Raw genomic sequence first — 16,215 nt, 5'->3', positions numbered from 1 at the left:
GGGGTCTATACGTATCTATGCATTATGTGACACAAAAGGTTCATTTCAGGGGCTGCACATGACACTGTGTGTGTGCGTGTGCGCATATGTGTGCGTTTGCAGTTCAACACGCACTCGGAGCAATTCATTCATGCTTTCCATGACATTGTTGTAAATAAGAATTAGCAAGTAGCCTTTAAAAAGTCTAATGACCTGACCTCTAATTGTCCATTTATGTGCATACAAAGCTTATATTGTTTTAAAATGGCCATGCATTGTAGATATGTACAGAGTTTTTTTTTTTTTTTTATCATTACCTGGCCTTTTCATATTCTATACAGTGGAATGCAAAAAGTTTGGAAACCACATAAACTGAGATTCAAACTTGTCAAAAAACATGAACTTTTCGGGGCTGCCTTTGGTTATTTATACAAATGTGGCATTATAAGAAAAAGCAAAGAAGAGAACCCAAGATCCTCAGGCGCTAATTTTCTTTTGAAATGCACAACGTCGGACTCCAAATAAAACTGCTATTAGGGTGTTGACCATTAATTCCACTGTACAGTATTGTGCTCTCCCCCCCTTCCTAAAAGTCTGACAGGCTTCTTCACCCACTGCATGCCAGACCCCCAAATGCCTTGTAGATTATTCTGGTTAAAGTAAAAGAAGGGAGAGAGAAGAAAAAAAAAACTTCCTGTATTTGTTTAAATGGTAAAGGGATGGCTGCTGCTCTTTGGGAGATGACATTTTGTACTTTTGTTTTTTGTATTTTTTTTTTGTCTAAAGAAAATGCAGTAGGTGGTGCGGTGCAGTGCTATTTATTATTTTACTCTGTGGTTTGTACAAACACTTGTCAGAATGTAAAAGGCCATTTTCGAAGTGGTATTTTTTCCCACCACCCTGTGAACTCTGGAAAAATGTGATATTTTATTGTGTGTATGTGTGTGTGTGTGTGCGCGCGGAAACCGGCATGAAGCAAATCAAATTTTATATTTGTTTTTTTAAGTCATTTTACAAATAAAAGTAATACCTTTGTGAATAAAAACTCCTACAAAAGAAAATATATATCCAGAATTTTAGACAATCAAAAAGGCATCACTATGAGAAATATTCCAGAACAGAAGTTATCTTTATTGTTTCTAAGAATTGTACATAAACATTCAGGTTTTTATTTTGTTGTCGATGTTTGCGCTCTCTTCTCACTCATTTTGTTAAACGTTTTTTGTATTTTCTGTTGTACTTTAATACCTTGTGTACATACAGATCCAGAAATAAAAGCTCTGGAAAAAGACCCACAAGGACTATTAATATTTTCATTTACTGTACATGAAAAAAAAAAAGAAAAGTAAGGATATTTGAGCGTCATTTTTAAATTATTTTTTTTTAAAAGCCAGAGAATCTTAATAACATGATGCTGGCTGAGGTGCGGTCTCCTTAATTTTTTTTTGCATCATCCACCTTGAAGAAGACCTCCACATGAAGTAACCTGTTCTCGTTATAATGTAGACAATTTAGTTCTGCGAAGAGGAATGTCGATGGTGAGAAAGTCCTCAGCCAAAATGACCTCCACGTCATCACCACGGAGAACTTCTTCAGCCTGACGTCGAAGCTCCGAGACGTCATCGTCTCCGTCTTGGCGAAGTTTCTCAGGTTTGTACCTCTGGCTGAAATGATACAAGGCGAGCCTCCGAGCCCCGCAGGCCCGCGTCACCGCCGCTGCCATGCCGGGCGTGCTGTGCCCGTGCTCCACCACCTTGTCGCCATGCGCCTCCCCCAGCGTGGCCTCGTGAACCAGGAGGTCGGCTCCCCGGCAGACGGCGAGACCGCCGCCCGGCACCGAGCTGCAGTCTCCCAGGATGCACACCTTCCTTCCGGGGATGTCCTCTTCCAGAACTTCGTCAGGTAAAATCACTCGCCCGTTTTCCAGTTGAACCTGGTGACCCGCTTTGAGGCGCCCGTACAGAGGACCTGGTTTCAGGCCTGAGGAGCACAACCAACTAAAGGTTGACATCTTGAACTGCTAAATGTGAGAACACTGGATGGTGAGACTGAAAGTATTTTTTTAGGTGGCAACTTTGTCCAAAACGTTTGAGCTTCACTGTTGTGTTGGATGCGTACCAAGTTGTTGGAGTCGTTCCGTTTTGAGTCTTCCGGGACGGTCGCGTTCTTGCACGCAGAATCCGAAAGAGGGAACACGGTGGAACAACCTGAAGGCTTTCACCACAAACTTGTCATCTTCAAACAGGAAGTAAGTCTCGGACGAGACGTCCAATGAGACGTTTCTGCCGGGACGCTCCTGAGGGAGGGGAGGGCTGCGCTCTGCTGTCAGCTACAAACAAAAAAAAATACATTTACTGCACAGTGCAAACTTATATACATATATAAGTATATAAATAACTTGAATAAAATATATCCAGAAATCATGGGTAAGAAATAACACAAAACCATCCATCCATCCATCCATCCATCCATCCATCCATCCATCCATCCATCCATCCATCCATCCATCCATCCATCCATCCAAGAGGTGTGAAGTATTGGAAAACAAACCTCAAGACTGAGCTGACCCTCCTCTGGACTTTGGTCTTGTGTGGGCTCCAGTTCATGAACTGTAAACAAGGAGCACTACTCAGAATATGATTCATGGTCAGTGAAATTCGCCAGAGGCTCAGTCACCGGCGTAAGGGAAGAGTAGCTGCGACCCCGTTAACCCCAGCGTCACCCGTAGGAAGTGACGGAGACCGCGGGGTCCAAATACATCCACGCATTTGACGCCTGGCTGGGGGTCGGAGGTCAAGTTGAGGCTGATGGTGCAGAGGAGGCCTGGAAGACCGAACACGTGGTCTCCGTGAAGGTGAGAGATAAAAACCTTACTGATGCGACCTAAGACACACAGGACATAATCTGTTAGTTCACATTTTTCTTTTAGGAATACAAGGTCCAGTGAATATCTTGTAATGGTAGTTATAATAGTTGTAGTAGATCGACAAGGACTGACCGGCTCGTATCTGGCTCTTCATCAGCTGAGTTTGCGTCCCCTCTCCGCAATCAAACAACCAACAGTCGCCCTCGCTCCGCAGCACCAGAGCCGATGCGCCACGGTGAGGGGACGGGTAAGCCGAGCCCGTCCCCAGGAAAGTCACGTCCATGGTCATAACAGCTAAATTCGCGTCTTATTCGTGTTTTTTTTTTCTTTATTTATTTAAATCGCCTGAAATGCATAGCTTTATTTACTTCCTTGTTCGGTGCCGGTGTTACATGTCAAGTTGCTCCCACGTTATCTTGCTCCCCTTTTCGAGTTACGACTGTTATGGTAAAGCGAGTTGCGCAGTTTTGTGTTTTGAGACTGCAGATTCGTCACAGCGACTTGGAACTTCCCTGATTCCAAAACTGCCATTGCCTGATGGGAGCTCAGCATCTGTTGTCATGCGATGTTTGGATGCTTTAACAGAGTGCGCATGAAGTTTTTTTCGTTCTTGATTCGTTCTTTTTTTCAGTTCATATGACTTCAACCAGTAGGTGTCAGTAATGCACATTAAAGCTTATGTTAAAACCTGTCTGGTGTTTTATTCCTTGTTTTTATATTTGCCAATTAAAACGTAAAAATCTGACGTTTGGTTAGGTGGTGTACCTAATTTTTTCCTAAAGAAGTGGCCTGTGATTAGGGACACCTTAAAGTGGCGGTGTACCTAATGTAGTGTCAGAGTGACGTCACAGATCAAACAGCCAATAAGAAAGTGGGGGTGAGGGCGGGTGTGGCACTTTTCACTTTCATTCAAGCTTTGACCATGATTTTTCCCTAATGAAGTGGCCTGTGATTAGGTACACCTAAAAATGGCGGTGTACCTAATGGAGTGTCTGAGTGACGTCACAGATCAAACAGCCAATCAGAAAGTGGGGGTGAGGGCGGGTGTGGCACTTTTCACTTTCATTCAAGCTTTGACCATGATTTTTCCCTAATGAAGTGGCCTGTGATTAGGTACACCTGAAAATGGTGGTGTACCTAATGGAGTGTCTGAGTGACGTCACAGATCAAACAGCCAATCAGAAAGTCGGGGTGAGGGCGGGTGTGGCACTTTTCACTTTCATTTAAGCTTTGACCATGAATTTTCCCTAATGAAGTGGCCTGTGATTAGGTACACCTGAAAATGGCAGTGTACCAAATGGAGTGTCCTTGTGACGTCACAGATCAAACAGCCAATCAGAAAGTGGGGGGTTGTTTGGGTGTGGCACTTTTCACTTTCATTTAAATTTTGACCATGATTTTTCCCTAATGAAGTGGCCTGTGATTAGGTACACCTGAAAATGGCGGTGTACCTAATGGAGTGTCCGTGTGACGTCACAGATCAACCAGCCAATCAGAAAGTGGGGGGTTGTTTGGGTGTGGCACTTTTCACTTTCATTTAAATTTTGACCATGATTTTTCCCTAATGAAGTGGCCTGTGATTAGGTACACCTGAAAATGGCGGTGTACCTAATGGAGTGTCCTTGTGACGTCACAGATCAAACAGCCAATCAGAAAGTGGGGGGTTGTTTGGGTGTGGCACTTTTCACTTTCATTTAAATTTTGACCATGATTTTTCCCTAATGAAGTGGCCTGTGATTAGGTACACCTGAAAATGGCGGCGTACCTAATGGAGTGTCCGTGTGACGTCACAGATCAACCAGCCAATCAGAAAGTGGGGGGTTGTTTGGGTGTGGCACTTTTCACTTTCATTTAAATTTTGACCATGATTTTTCCCTAATGAAGTGGCCTGTGATTAGGTACACCTGAAAATGGCGGTGTACCTAATGGAGTGTCCTTGTGACGTCACAGATCAAACAGCCAATCAGAAAGTGGGGGGTTGTTTGGGTGTGGCACTTTTCACTTTCATTTAAATTTTGACCATGATTTTTCCCTAATGAAGTGGCCTGTGATTAGGTACACCTGAAAATGGCGGCGTACCTAATGGAGTGTCCGTGTGACGTCACAGATCAACCAGCCAATCAGAAAGTGGGGGGTTGTTTGGGTGTGGCACTTTTCACTTTCATTTAAATTTTGACCATGATTTTTCCCTAATGAAGTGGCCTGTGATTAGGTACACCTGAAAATGGCGGTGTACCTAATGGAGTGTCCTTGTGACGTCACAGATCAAACAGCCAATCAGAAAGTGGGGGGTTGTTTGGGTGTGGCACTTTTCACTTTCATTTAAATTTTGACCATGATTTTTCCCTAATGAAGTGGCCTGTGATTAGGTACACCTGAAAATGGCGGCGTACCTAATGGAGTGTCCGTGTGACGTCACAGATCAACCAGCCAATCAGAAAGTGGGGGGTTGTTTGGGTGTGGCACTTTTCACTTTCATTTAAATTTTGACCATGATTTTTCCCTAATGAAGTGGCCTGTGATTAGGTACACCTGAAAATGGCGGCGTACCTAATGGAGTGTCCGTGTGACGTCACAGATCAACCAGCCAATCAGAAAGTGGGGGGTTGTTTGGGTGTGGCACTTTTCACTTTCATTTAAATTTTGACCATGATTTTTCCCTAATGAAGTGGCCTGTGATTAGGTACACCTGAAAATGGCGGTGTACCTAATGGAGTGTCCTTGTGACGTCACAGATCAAATAGCCAATCAGAAAGTGGGGGGTTGTTTGGGTGTGGCACTTTTCACTTTCATTTAAATTTTGACCATGATTTTTCCCTAATGAAGTGGCCTGTGATTAGGTACACCTGAAAATGGCGGCGTACCTAATGGAGTGTCCGTGTGACGTCACAGATCAACCAGCCAATCAGAAAGTGGGGGGTTGTTTGGGTGTGGCACTTTTCACTTTCATTTAAATTTTGACCATGATTTTTCCCTAATGAAGTGGCCTGTGATTAGGTACACCTGAAAATGGCGGTGTACCTAATGGAGTGTCCTTGTGACGTCACAGATCAACCAGCCAATCAGAAAGTGGGGGGTTGTTTGGGTGTGGCACTTTTCACTTTCATTTAAATTTTGACCATGATTTTTCCCTAATGAAGTGGCCTGTGATTAGGTACACCTGAAAATGGCGGTGTACCTAATGGAGTGTCCTTGTGACGTCACAGATCAAACAGCCAATCAGAAAGTGGGGGGTTGTTTGGGTGTGGCACTTTTCACTTTCATTTAAATTTTGACCATGATTTTTCCCTAATGAAGTGGCCTGTGATTAGGTACACCTGAAAATGGCGGCGTACCTAATGGAGTGTCCGTGTGACGTCACAGATCAACCAGCCAATCAGAAAGTGGGGGGTTGTTTGGGTGTGGCACTTTTCACTTTCATTTAAATTTTGACCATGATTTTTCCCTAATGAAGTGGCCTGTGATTAGGTACACCTGAAAATGGCGGCGTACCTAATGGAGTGTCCGTGTGACGTCACAGATCAACCAGCCAATCAGAAAGTGGGGGGTTGTTTGGGTGTGGCACTTTTCACTTTCATTTAAATTTTGACCATGATTTTTCCCTAATGAAGTGGCCTGTGATTAGGTACACCTGAAAATGGCGGTGTACCTAATGGAGTGTCCTTGTGACGTCACAGATCAAATAGCCAATCAGAAAGTGGGGGGTTGTTTGGGTGTGGCACTTTTCACTTTCATTTAAATTTTGACCATGATTTTTCCCTAATGAAGTGGCCTGTGATTAGGTACACCTGAAAATGGCGGCGTACCTAATGGAGTGTCCGTGTGACGTCACAGATCAACCAGCCAATCAGAAAGTGGGGGGTTGTTTGGGTGTGGCACTTTTCACTTTCATTTAAATTTTGACCATGATTTTTCCCTAATGAAGTGGCCTGTGATTAGGTACACCTGAAAACGGCGGTGTACCTAATGGAGTGTCCGTGTGACGTCACAGATCAACCAGCCAATCAGAAAGTGGGGGGTTGTTTGGGTGTGGCACTTTTCACTTTCATTTAAATTTTGACCATGATTTTTCCCTAATGAAGTGGCCTGTGATTAGGTACACCTGAAAATGGCGGTGTACCTAATGGAGTGTCCTTGTGACGTCACAGATCAAACAGCCAATCAGAAAGTGGGGGGTTGTTTGGGTGTGGCACTTTTCACTTTCATTTAAATTTTGACCATGATTTTTCCCTAATGAAGTGGCCTGTGATTAGGTACACCTGAAAATGGCGGTGTACCTAATGGAGTGTCCGTGTGACGTCACAGATCAACCAGCCAATCAGAAAGTGGGGGGTTGTTTGGGTGTGGCACTTTTCACTTTCATTTAAATTTTGACCATGATTTTTCCCTAATGAAGTGGCCTGTGATTAGGTACACCTGAAAATGGCGGTGTACCTAATGGAGTGTCCGTGTGACGTCACAGATCAACCAGCCAATCAGAAAGTGGGGGGTTGTTTGGGTGTGGCACTTTTCACTTTCATTTAAATTTTGACCATGATTTTTCCCTAATGAAGTGGCCTGTGATTAGGTACACCTGAAAATGGCGGTGTACCTAATGGAGTGTCCTTGTGACGTCACAGATCAAACAGCCAATCAGAAAGTGGGGGGTTGTTTGGGTGTGGCACTTTTCACTTTCATTTAAATTTTGACCATGATTTTTCCCTAATGAAGTGGCCTGTGATTAGGTACACCTGAAAATGGCGGCGTACCTAATGGAGTGTCCTTGTGACGTCACAGATCAAACAGCCAATCAGAAAGTGGGGGGTTGTTTGGGTGTGGCACTTTTCACTTTCATTTAAATTTTCACCATGATTTTTCCCTAATGAAGTGGCCTGTTGATTAGGGACACCTGAAAATGGCGGTGTACCTAATATTGTCCGAGTGATGTTGCAGATCAGCCAATCAGAAAGTGGGAGTGAGGGCGGGTGTGGCACTTTTCACTTTCATTTAAGCTTTGACCATGATTTTTGATTATTTCATTTATATATATAAAAAAAAAAGATCAGTATGTAATGTACATACATTAGTACATGTAGTGTACTGTAGTACGAAAAGCATCGCTGTTCCACTTTATAAAGACCACAACTGAATGAGTAAAATGTAAAACAGTAGAATTTATTAATGTCATACTTAAGCTTTAATAAGTTAATTTTAAACAGACAGACTACATGCAATATAACAAGAAAAGCTGCATTCTGAATACATTTAACACAAGACAAACTTGACAACTTGCTTTGTTAATTAAACATTTAGCAGCTCTTTAACATCATTGATGATACCAATTGATTAAAACAGTGTTGAAAGATTTCCTTTAATTTGACAATGTCCTAAACATCAAGTTATCAAAATAGTAGATTTATCACACTTATTTTTAGGCCATGAGGTTAATTGTATGCATCCAGTGTGTGAGCCGGGTCACAGTGACTAAATTGTGCAGCAACATGAAAAAATAAATAAAGCTTTTTGGATACAAAACATCTCAAAACGTACTACAAGAAATTAGAAAAATAGACCAACAAAACAGGTCATATTTCACTATATTGATTTTGCAAAAATGACTGGTATGCATTGTAAAAATCTGCAAAGTACAGATAATATATTAAGCTAACATGCAGGTTAAAACAATTACACTTTTTTCAAGAGTGTAAATGAGAAGAAACAGTGCAATTCAAGGCCTTTCCCAGCAAGACAAGTAAGTAAATGCTTGTGTACTTTTAAAGAAGACTTCTTGTTTGTATTGTCAAGTTTGCTGGGAGGGCCATAACATAACACACACAAAAACATTAAAGACAACAACTTGCATTGTGCAAACAAGAAAAGGACTAAAGCAGGCAATACTGACCTACATTTTCTTTTTAAGCGAACGTTTCCCATGTGTAAGTTTAATATTATTAGTCAGTGGTTAAAAATAATGATGGTAAATCTTTCAAAGAGTGCTCTAAACAACAAAGAGAATCAAATAACAAAAACAAAGGAGGGAGACAAATGGGGTTTGCTTGAGCTGCACATGACTTTTTCCTTCTCGGAGTGTTGTTTGAATTTGTTTAACTTGTTTGACATTATTTCATGTGCAAAATAGATTTCAGTGCTGTCATAAATATTTGTTTCCTAATCAATTTGGAATATGTTAAGATTTACAATCATAAATTCTTGTGTTGGTCATCTCAGGTACCCTACACATTCTGAGATTTTTTTTTTTTTTCCTCTCATTGCCAGTTCATCTTGTGAAATGTGTTTTTGTGCTGCCCTTTTGCACCACGGCAAGTGTTGACCGTATTGGTTATAGAGGCAAGAAGAACAGCAAAGTAAAATGCCCATGCTGTCACATGGCAGCTGTAATGTGACATAATACACGTGACGACGTGATTCTAATGAATGAAGGTTAGGAGGAGTGAGTGTAGTTCTAGTTCTTAGACCGGGGGTTGAAGGTGACCCCAGGCCAGTCGTAGGTGTCAGGTAGGAAGGAGTCATAGTTTGTGTTCCACACAGTGGCGTGCACAAAGGCATTCTTGTCCACAGGCTCCGGGTAGCGAAACGCCATGCCTTTGGCGTACACGTACTCCACCACCTGCATACAAACGTCAAGTTGCGAACGCTTTGTAAAGTGCAGTTTTAGAAAATGCGTCTTTGTCTTGCCTTGACAGCCATCTGGAGAGAAACGTCTCGGATGTTGGACAGAGGTGGGTACAGTCGGCCTTCTTCCAGCTCTTTGTCGCTCAGCTGATCTGCCAGAGTCTGGAAGAACAACAGTGCAATTTACTGCACATGAAACACGACAACGGGAAAAACTGCTGGCTCGCTAAAAGCCACAGAGACAGTCACTTTGTAAACGGCCGACTCAATGTATCAATATATTTTCCTGTATTAATATTCATTAATTAAAGTTTTAATAAAGTTGCAATATCAAGCTGCTTGAAATATTAGAACCTTATGATGCTAGCTGCTTAACATTGTAGATCTTAATTCATAATTCAATGTGTCGGCAACATACACCGTGTGAAGTTTTTCAATGTTATGGCAACAGACCTAAGTCAGCAATAGAGGAATAGAGGCGGCGGTCTAACACAGGGGTTGAGCTTTTCAACTGGTTTTGTCCAAGGGACCACCATTATAACCAAGAAGCAACTCCGGGACCACTGCTTTGGTGGAATATTATTTTATTTTGCACCGAAGGAGGATAGGGGAAATTTATTTGCATCTGTTTGTCTATTTTGAGAATCTCAGCTACATTTTACATAATTTGGATGGGTAAGTGATTCACAAAATTTGCTGGAAAATAGATCAAGTCTAAAAATGAATCAATTTTAGTTCTAAAAATGTTACAATCATTTTCCATTTCCAATTTTGCGGACCACCTGCAATACCGCCACGGACCACTAGAGGGCGGCCAGACCACCAGTTGACAACCCCTGGCCTAACAGAAAGCCACTGCAGAACATTGTGAAGAGCAACTGCCAGCACTCACTTAGCCTGGCTATCACTAGATTCCTACACTTATCAAAGTTATGTATGATAATGACAGACCTTGGCAGCCTCCAAGAACACTGTGTCACTGATGTGGCGAACGCCGCTCAGGATGACAGCCAGAGCCACACCTGTCAGCCAGAAAAATATCATGAAATAAAAAATTTAAAAAAGCGCATTTCCATCGTGTTGCTCACCTGGAAAGATGTAAGCGTTGTTGCCTTGACCTGGAGTGAAGACTCGTCCATCACTCAGCGTCACAGGTCCAAATGGACTACCGCTGGCAAAAAGACATCTACCCTGTGTGTGTATATGTTGTCTTGTTAGAATTCCAATAAATTCACATACAATGAACCTTGTTCGAATTCCAATAAACTCACATACAATGAACCCATCCATGCTATTTGCGGAATATTGCAAATTAAGAAAATTTGCATGTAATTGAGGTGAGCACAAAAAGCTTTGTAATTGCCTAGAAAGTACCGGCAAAGCTTAAGCAGGTGAGTTTTTTTTCTTCAAAAACAAATTCCATGAACAAGCAAATTCCAAAATGCCAAAGAGCCACTGATATGCAAGGGTTCACTGTACTTTTCATACGTTAACCGCAAAACCACAAATTGTGTACATCTGTAAGCGTGTAGGCGTCCTCGGCGGTGCATTCTGCTTTGACGGTGGGGTTGCTCAGGGCGAAGATGATGGGTCGCTCGTTCAGGGCGCCCATGGCCTTGATGACATCGTGGCTGAACAGTCGACCGGCTCCCGCTACGCCTACCGGTGAACAAGATAAACGTTTCAAGTTCCAGTCTGAGCTTTCATCTTCTGTGCCACGGTCTTACCAATGATAGCTGTCGGTCTGATGGTGTTGACAGCATCCAAAAAGCTGTGGACGTTCCCAGGACTGTCGTGAACAAATGCTTCCTGGTTGATGTCCGTTGCCTGCAGCCTTCCCTGAAGACACAAAACGTGGAGCCGGTCAATACCACTGACGAATTGTTCAAAGTGATAACTTCATTGAGCCAGACAGGAAGAAATACAGACAGCTTCTGCTCATCCTTATTGACTTTGCCGACCTTCACGAGTAAGCCGTCTTTGTCGAACATCCAGATCTTCTCCCTGGCTTCCGCCTGTGACATGCCTGACTCCATCATGGCCATGACGATCAGGTTTGCGATGCCGAGAGCAGCCTACGGATGTGACAGCAAGTAAAAAAAAAAAATCAACTTAAAAAAAAGACCGACTGGTGAGTCACCAGTTTACCTCTCCGGCTCCGAGAAAAAGCACTCTGTGTTCTGTGATGGGCTTCCCAGTGGCTCTCTGAGCACCCAGCAGACCAGCAAGTGCCACAGCTGCAGTGCCTACGAGAAGAAACAGGCCAGAAATGTATATTAATCTTAAAAAGAGGATGACTATTGCATAAACTGTTTCCTCATGTATGACATGGGCGGCGTTAGAGGGGGGGACCCACGGGGGCACCGCTCTATACATCCAGGAGACACACGAGAAACAAAATCCTGTTTCTCTCTCACTATAGTGGCTGGATAAATGAATGTATCTAAATTAGAAGTACAAAGTGTTTTGCGCCTAATTACTGTACCTTGGATGTCATCATTGAAAGTGCAGTACTTCTCTCTGTACTTCCTGAGGAAGCGAAAGGCATTGTGGTTCCCAAAATCCTCAAACTGAATCAGCGTGTCCTGCCCATATTTGTCCACCACGGCCTCCATGAACTCGTCGATGAGGTCGTCGTAAGCCTGAGAGCGGTCTCTCCTCTGGTACAAGCCCATGTAGAGCGGATCCTTGAGGAGAGTCTGGTTGGGAGGCGAGCACAGGGATGGAGGGAATGATTCCATTTTAGGGCTCGGGATTTAACGGCGCGCCTTCTCACCTCGTTGTTTGTGCCGACGTCAATGGTGACGGGAAGGCACCTCTCGGGTCTGATGCCGGCGCACGCGGTGTACAAGCAGAGTTTGCCAACGGGGATTCCCATGCCATAAACGCCCAGGTCCCCCAGGCCCAAAATACGCTCGCCGTCAGTCACCACGACTGCCTACGAGACCCAAGCATGTCACTTTTTTCCCTCTGAGATTTTCTAAAAGCTTTATGAGAAAACACTCACGGCCACATTGGTCTCTGGCCAGTTGTCCAAGATGGAGCGGATGTGTCCTTTATCCAGAATGGAAATGAACAAGCCCCTATGAGAGAAACAATTAGACTTACAAAAATAGTCAATCGGGCTAATTCCATCCATTTTCAACACCGCCTCTCCTGTTCAAAAAATTATAATTCATTCATTTTTCAATGAAAGATTTCAGAAGAAGAAGTGAAGTATGTTGCCCACCCTGGTGTGACCTTACTTGGGTCGTCTAAATATGTGTCCATACTGCGTGCAGGCCAGTCCGACGGTGGGGGTGTAGACGATGGGCATCAGCTCCTCAATATCTTCCATCAGCACTCGGTAGAAGAGCCTCTCGTTTCGCTCCTGGATGCCCATCAGATAAATGTACCTGCATGGTTAAAAATGTAAGCGTAAAATAGAGTTGGGATTTTTTTTTTTCTCCAATCATGCAACATTTCCTTACTTTTCAAGGGGATCCGTCATTTTCTTGAGATTCTTCTGGAAGCGCATGGCCTGGAGGTCTTGCGTTTCTACTTTAGGAGGCAGCAGGCCATGTAAGCCCAAGATCTGTCGCTCCTGTAAAGAAAAGGCCATTCCCTGGGGAAACGCACAAAGCGGCAACTGTGAGACAAATACACCGGCAACATTTGGAGTGGCCGACCAGAGCCTGTCTGGAGATAATTGTATCAGTATCATTCCTCAAATATTTGATTCCACATTAACGGACACGTGCCTTAAGGAATTGCTGGAACTCGAACAAAAGATGTCTGCCTCCACTTAATGCACAAAAGCCCTTTTGAAAGGGACGAGAGGGGCGTTGTCTGCAGCAAGCCAATGAGGGCACAACGTGCGTACATACCTTCCACGCCATTCATTCACACACTAATTTATAACATCTGAGGCTCCTTATGTTTGAACATGTTCAGTGGTAGGGGAATCCTCTGCAAATTGCAAAGTCATGCTGATGGAACGGTTTTCCTCACGAGTTTAGTCACTATAGTGATCGCAACGTAGTGAAAAAGTATTAGGTGGAGTGTGACTTTTGCTTAAATGTGACGCAGAAACATTGCTAGACTTGATCACAGTGGGTGAGTGTTTACGTGTAAGGTTGGGATGTCTATTTTTAGCTCAACACTTGTGGTGAGGTCTCAGTTGGGAATAACCGGCACAGAGTGAGACCAGACTTCATTTATGATGTTCCTGCCACATTACAGAGACCATTTTGTAGCCTATTCACAAAAAGGGCCAGTGAGCAATTCAAATTCACAACATGACTCAACAACAAAGCTGTGTAAGGTTTGAAATGGTGGCTGACGCAAAATAATGCTTACAAATACAGAAATTAATGAATGGTGAAAGGTGAAAAATGGCTTTAAATGATTACTCGATTATTGATTACTTGTCAATTAGGAGCATGAAAATAAAAAAATAAAATCAAATTAAAAAAAAAAGATACTCATCGTATTTAAAATTGACAATTACAATTGTAAAGGAGACATTTTAGTTCCACTACTATGCAACCCATTTCTTCGGTATAGTATAACAACAAAGTACATGTAGAGTAATTGTTTTTCACTCCGGCGCACAATAACCATACGCTCATTACGAGACAATATACTGTACACATTTTAAGCTCACTTACTTTATTGGTGCGGGGGTTGAGCATTAACGGTTTGCCCTTCTCTTTGGTATGCGCCCATCTGCAGGCAGGCACGAAGGCAGGCCTCAAGGAAAAGCTACTCCTCAGCCGCGACAACATGATGGACCGTCCGCAGTCAGGGAGCCGATAAGCTGAATGGAAAGATGAGGAAGGGGGAAGTGAGACGTTACTTTGGAGATGAGGCAACGGCCGAGAGGGGCCGTCCAAGAAATCAGGAAATAAAAGTGTCATCATGTTCTGGAGATGTTTTAATGCGGTCGTTTGTAGCAATGCAGGTCCAGCGATTGCCAAAAATGGATGCAGAGGAAATTAGGAAGGAGTCCGTGTTGTTTTGGATAGAATATACCTGTGCTTTTAAAAAACATAAAAATAAACAATGAGCGGTACAGAGAATGGATGAATGGAATTTTTTTCCCTTGCCATCTATGCCATCTAAAATGATTGTAAAAAATGTTTCAGAAATCATAATTAATGATTTATTACTCATTTTGACATTATCCAAATGTCAATATGGTGGGTTTCCATTACATCACAGTCAAAAGAGACAATTCACACAGACAAGGATTAGAAACACGAAAGTCTTTAATCTGCATGTTGACGTCAGTGATTTGGCGTGCGTGAAATACAAAGATTTGAGGGATGGACATAATAATCCTCATCTGTCTGTTGCTCCACATGAAGGAAGAAGGAAAAGATGACATTACAAATAGGAAGGAGTAGGCGCTTTCTAATATTTTGCTGACCTCATTTGAGAATTGAGGGCTTTGTGCCTGTGACTTGAACTTTGCAGACAGATAATCAAAGGAAATACGTAAGCAATTTCGAGTCCGGGCCGACGTGACCGATTTCTATTTCACTTCCTGATTGAGAACAAAGCGACTGCTCAGCAAAATTTAGGTCACAGTCAAACTGTATCACTATAACATACTTCCTTGACACCAATTATTACTTTCCTATTAGCTTTGACAGTTTAATATGTTCGAGAAATAGCACAAAGAGCATGAATAGGTGTGATTTGGGGCGAATAGAATAGACGGAAATAGAATAGAGGCAAATAGAAGTTCCACTGGGAAAAAAAAAAATCTTACCAGGTACTTCAACGTATTTCTATTTATAACCTTTCAGGGTCATGTGTTTGTTGACCCTGAGCTAATGTAATCGGACAAGGTTTCGATGAGCCTGTTCAATGTTTTGCAGATATCAATCATCATATCGCGTTATAGTGCACACCGAAACACAATAACTAACACATTGACATGCTTTCATGTTTTATGATGTCAGTGTCACATGAAAGGGCAACAATACAGGACTATTCATAACGATGCTTTTAAAGGACATGGGTGGCGACTTTTGACTGTCACCTCTATGTTTAATGTGTCACTAAGACGGAAGGAGGGCGTTAAGTTTTTCTTTAGTACAGTACACGACAGTACAGTACATTATAAAGAAGCTCACGCGCCCATTCAAAATGAATGGAGCCGCACTAGCGAGCTAAGCTTAGCCGCCTGTCACAGCGATAAAACCCATACGCGTTAACATCACAGTCGGTGGACCTTTTAAAGAAGCTTCTTTTTTTTTTAATGAATGAATGAATCACCGTGCCATGTTTATAAAAAGGCCTGTTGAACTGAAGCAAACGCACGTCAGAGACTGACATTCAACCGACCGCCTCACTATCACAACTCTTGTCAAGTTTTTCAGTGATGCACATTTTTAAACGACGACTTACCTGGTTTTGAGAATCTATGCAAACGATGTTAGTTGAAAGTGTGAATTTATCAGGGGCATATTTCCAGTAACTCAAACGGCGGCTTCGTTGAGACCTCGGTAGGCAGCAGAAGCTACGGATGCACTGAGAAGGCTGGGATTCGCAGTCGAGAGGAACTTGCGCGCTCAGCCAATCAGAAGACGGGATTCCATCCTTACGTTTACCGTAGTTGACAATATACGCATCACCTTTTTTTTTTAGATTACCCACAGGATGACGTCATTCTACCGTAAAATCTTGGGCAAAGTATGGCCCCAATTTTAACATATTTATTGTAAATAATAAAATCAAAGATAAACAAATGTGTGTATTTAACATTAAAT

General features: G+C 42.7%; 2 protein-coding genes across 3 annotated transcripts; both read right to left on the bottom strand.

Moving 5' to 3' along the window:
* Positions 1 to 1,096: 1,096 nt before the first annotated feature.
* On the bottom strand, positions 1,097 to 3,432 carry elac1 (elaC ribonuclease Z 1). Its single transcript, XM_085910364.1, has 5 exons — positions 2,978 to 3,432; positions 2,656 to 2,862; positions 2,530 to 2,588; positions 2,098 to 2,308; positions 1,097 to 1,959 (listed from the first exon to the last, which is right to left on the bottom strand). Exons 1-5 carry the CDS (start codon positions 3,132 to 3,134, stop codon positions 1,475 to 1,477), a joined length of 1,119 nt encoding a protein of 372 aa, XP_085766490.1. The 5' UTR covers positions 3,135 to 3,432; the 3' UTR covers positions 1,097 to 1,474.
* A 4,546-nt stretch (positions 3,433 to 7,978) lies between these two features.
* me2 (malic enzyme 2, NAD(+)-dependent, mitochondrial) lies at positions 7,979 to 15,984 on the bottom strand. 2 transcript variants are annotated; one of them, XM_085910643.1, is made up of 15 exons: positions 15,854 to 15,984; positions 14,107 to 14,255; positions 12,928 to 13,061; positions 12,703 to 12,852; positions 12,465 to 12,540; positions 12,234 to 12,395; positions 11,943 to 12,156; positions 11,606 to 11,703; positions 11,419 to 11,532; positions 11,185 to 11,296; positions 10,974 to 11,116; positions 10,546 to 10,648; positions 10,409 to 10,479; positions 9,521 to 9,619; positions 7,979 to 9,452 (listed from the first exon to the last, which is right to left on the bottom strand). In XM_085910643.1, exons 2-15 carry the CDS (start codon positions 14,221 to 14,223, stop codon positions 9,288 to 9,290), a joined length of 1,758 nt encoding a protein of 585 aa, XP_085766769.1. In that variant the 5' UTR covers positions 14,224 to 14,255; positions 15,854 to 15,984; the 3' UTR covers positions 7,979 to 9,287. The 2 variants fall into 2 exon arrangements, with proteins under 2 accessions (XP_085766769.1, XP_085766770.1); XM_085910644.1 differs by lacking the exon at positions 15,854 to 15,984 and adding an exon at positions 15,213 to 15,364.
* Positions 15,985 to 16,215: the final 231 nt, after the last annotated feature.

This window comes from Syngnathus leptorhynchus, chromosome 4, assembly GCF_054491065.1.
Source record: "Syngnathus leptorhynchus isolate UIUO chromosome 4, UIUO_Slep, whole genome shotgun sequence".
NCBI classification, from domain to species: Eukaryota; Metazoa; Chordata; class Actinopteri; order Syngnathiformes; family Syngnathidae; genus Syngnathus; species Syngnathus leptorhynchus.
Note: the sequence above shows the minus strand (reverse complement) of the source record. Positions and strands in the feature narration are given on the sequence as shown.

Excerpts from the sequence above, each read along its gene's own strand:
- elac1 (XM_085910364.1), bottom strand. The coding sequence starts at position 3,134 with ATGACCATGGACGTGACTTTCCTGGGGACGGGCTCGGCTTACCCGTCC. Across the intron at positions 2,589-2,655 it reads GCTACTCTTCCCTTACGCCG|TTCATGAACTGGAGCCCACA; the intron begins GTGACTGAGCCT and ends CCTTGTTTACAG. Across the intron at positions 1,960-2,097 it reads GGAACGACTCCAACAACTTG|GCCTGAAACCAGGTCCTCTG; the intron begins GTACGCATCCAA and ends TGTGCTCCTCAG.
- me2 (XM_085910643.1), bottom strand. The coding sequence starts at position 14,223 with ATGTTGTCGCGGCTGAGGAGTAGCTTTTCCTTGAGGCCTGCCTTCGTG. Across the intron at positions 12,853-12,927 it reads ATGACGGATCCCCTTGAAAA|GTACATTTATCTGATGGGCA; the intron begins GTAAGGAAATGT and ends TTAACCATGCAG. Across the intron at positions 10,649-10,973 it reads ACGCCTACACGCTTACAGAT|GGTAGATGTCTTTTTGCCAG; the intron begins GTACACAATTTG and ends ATACACACACAG.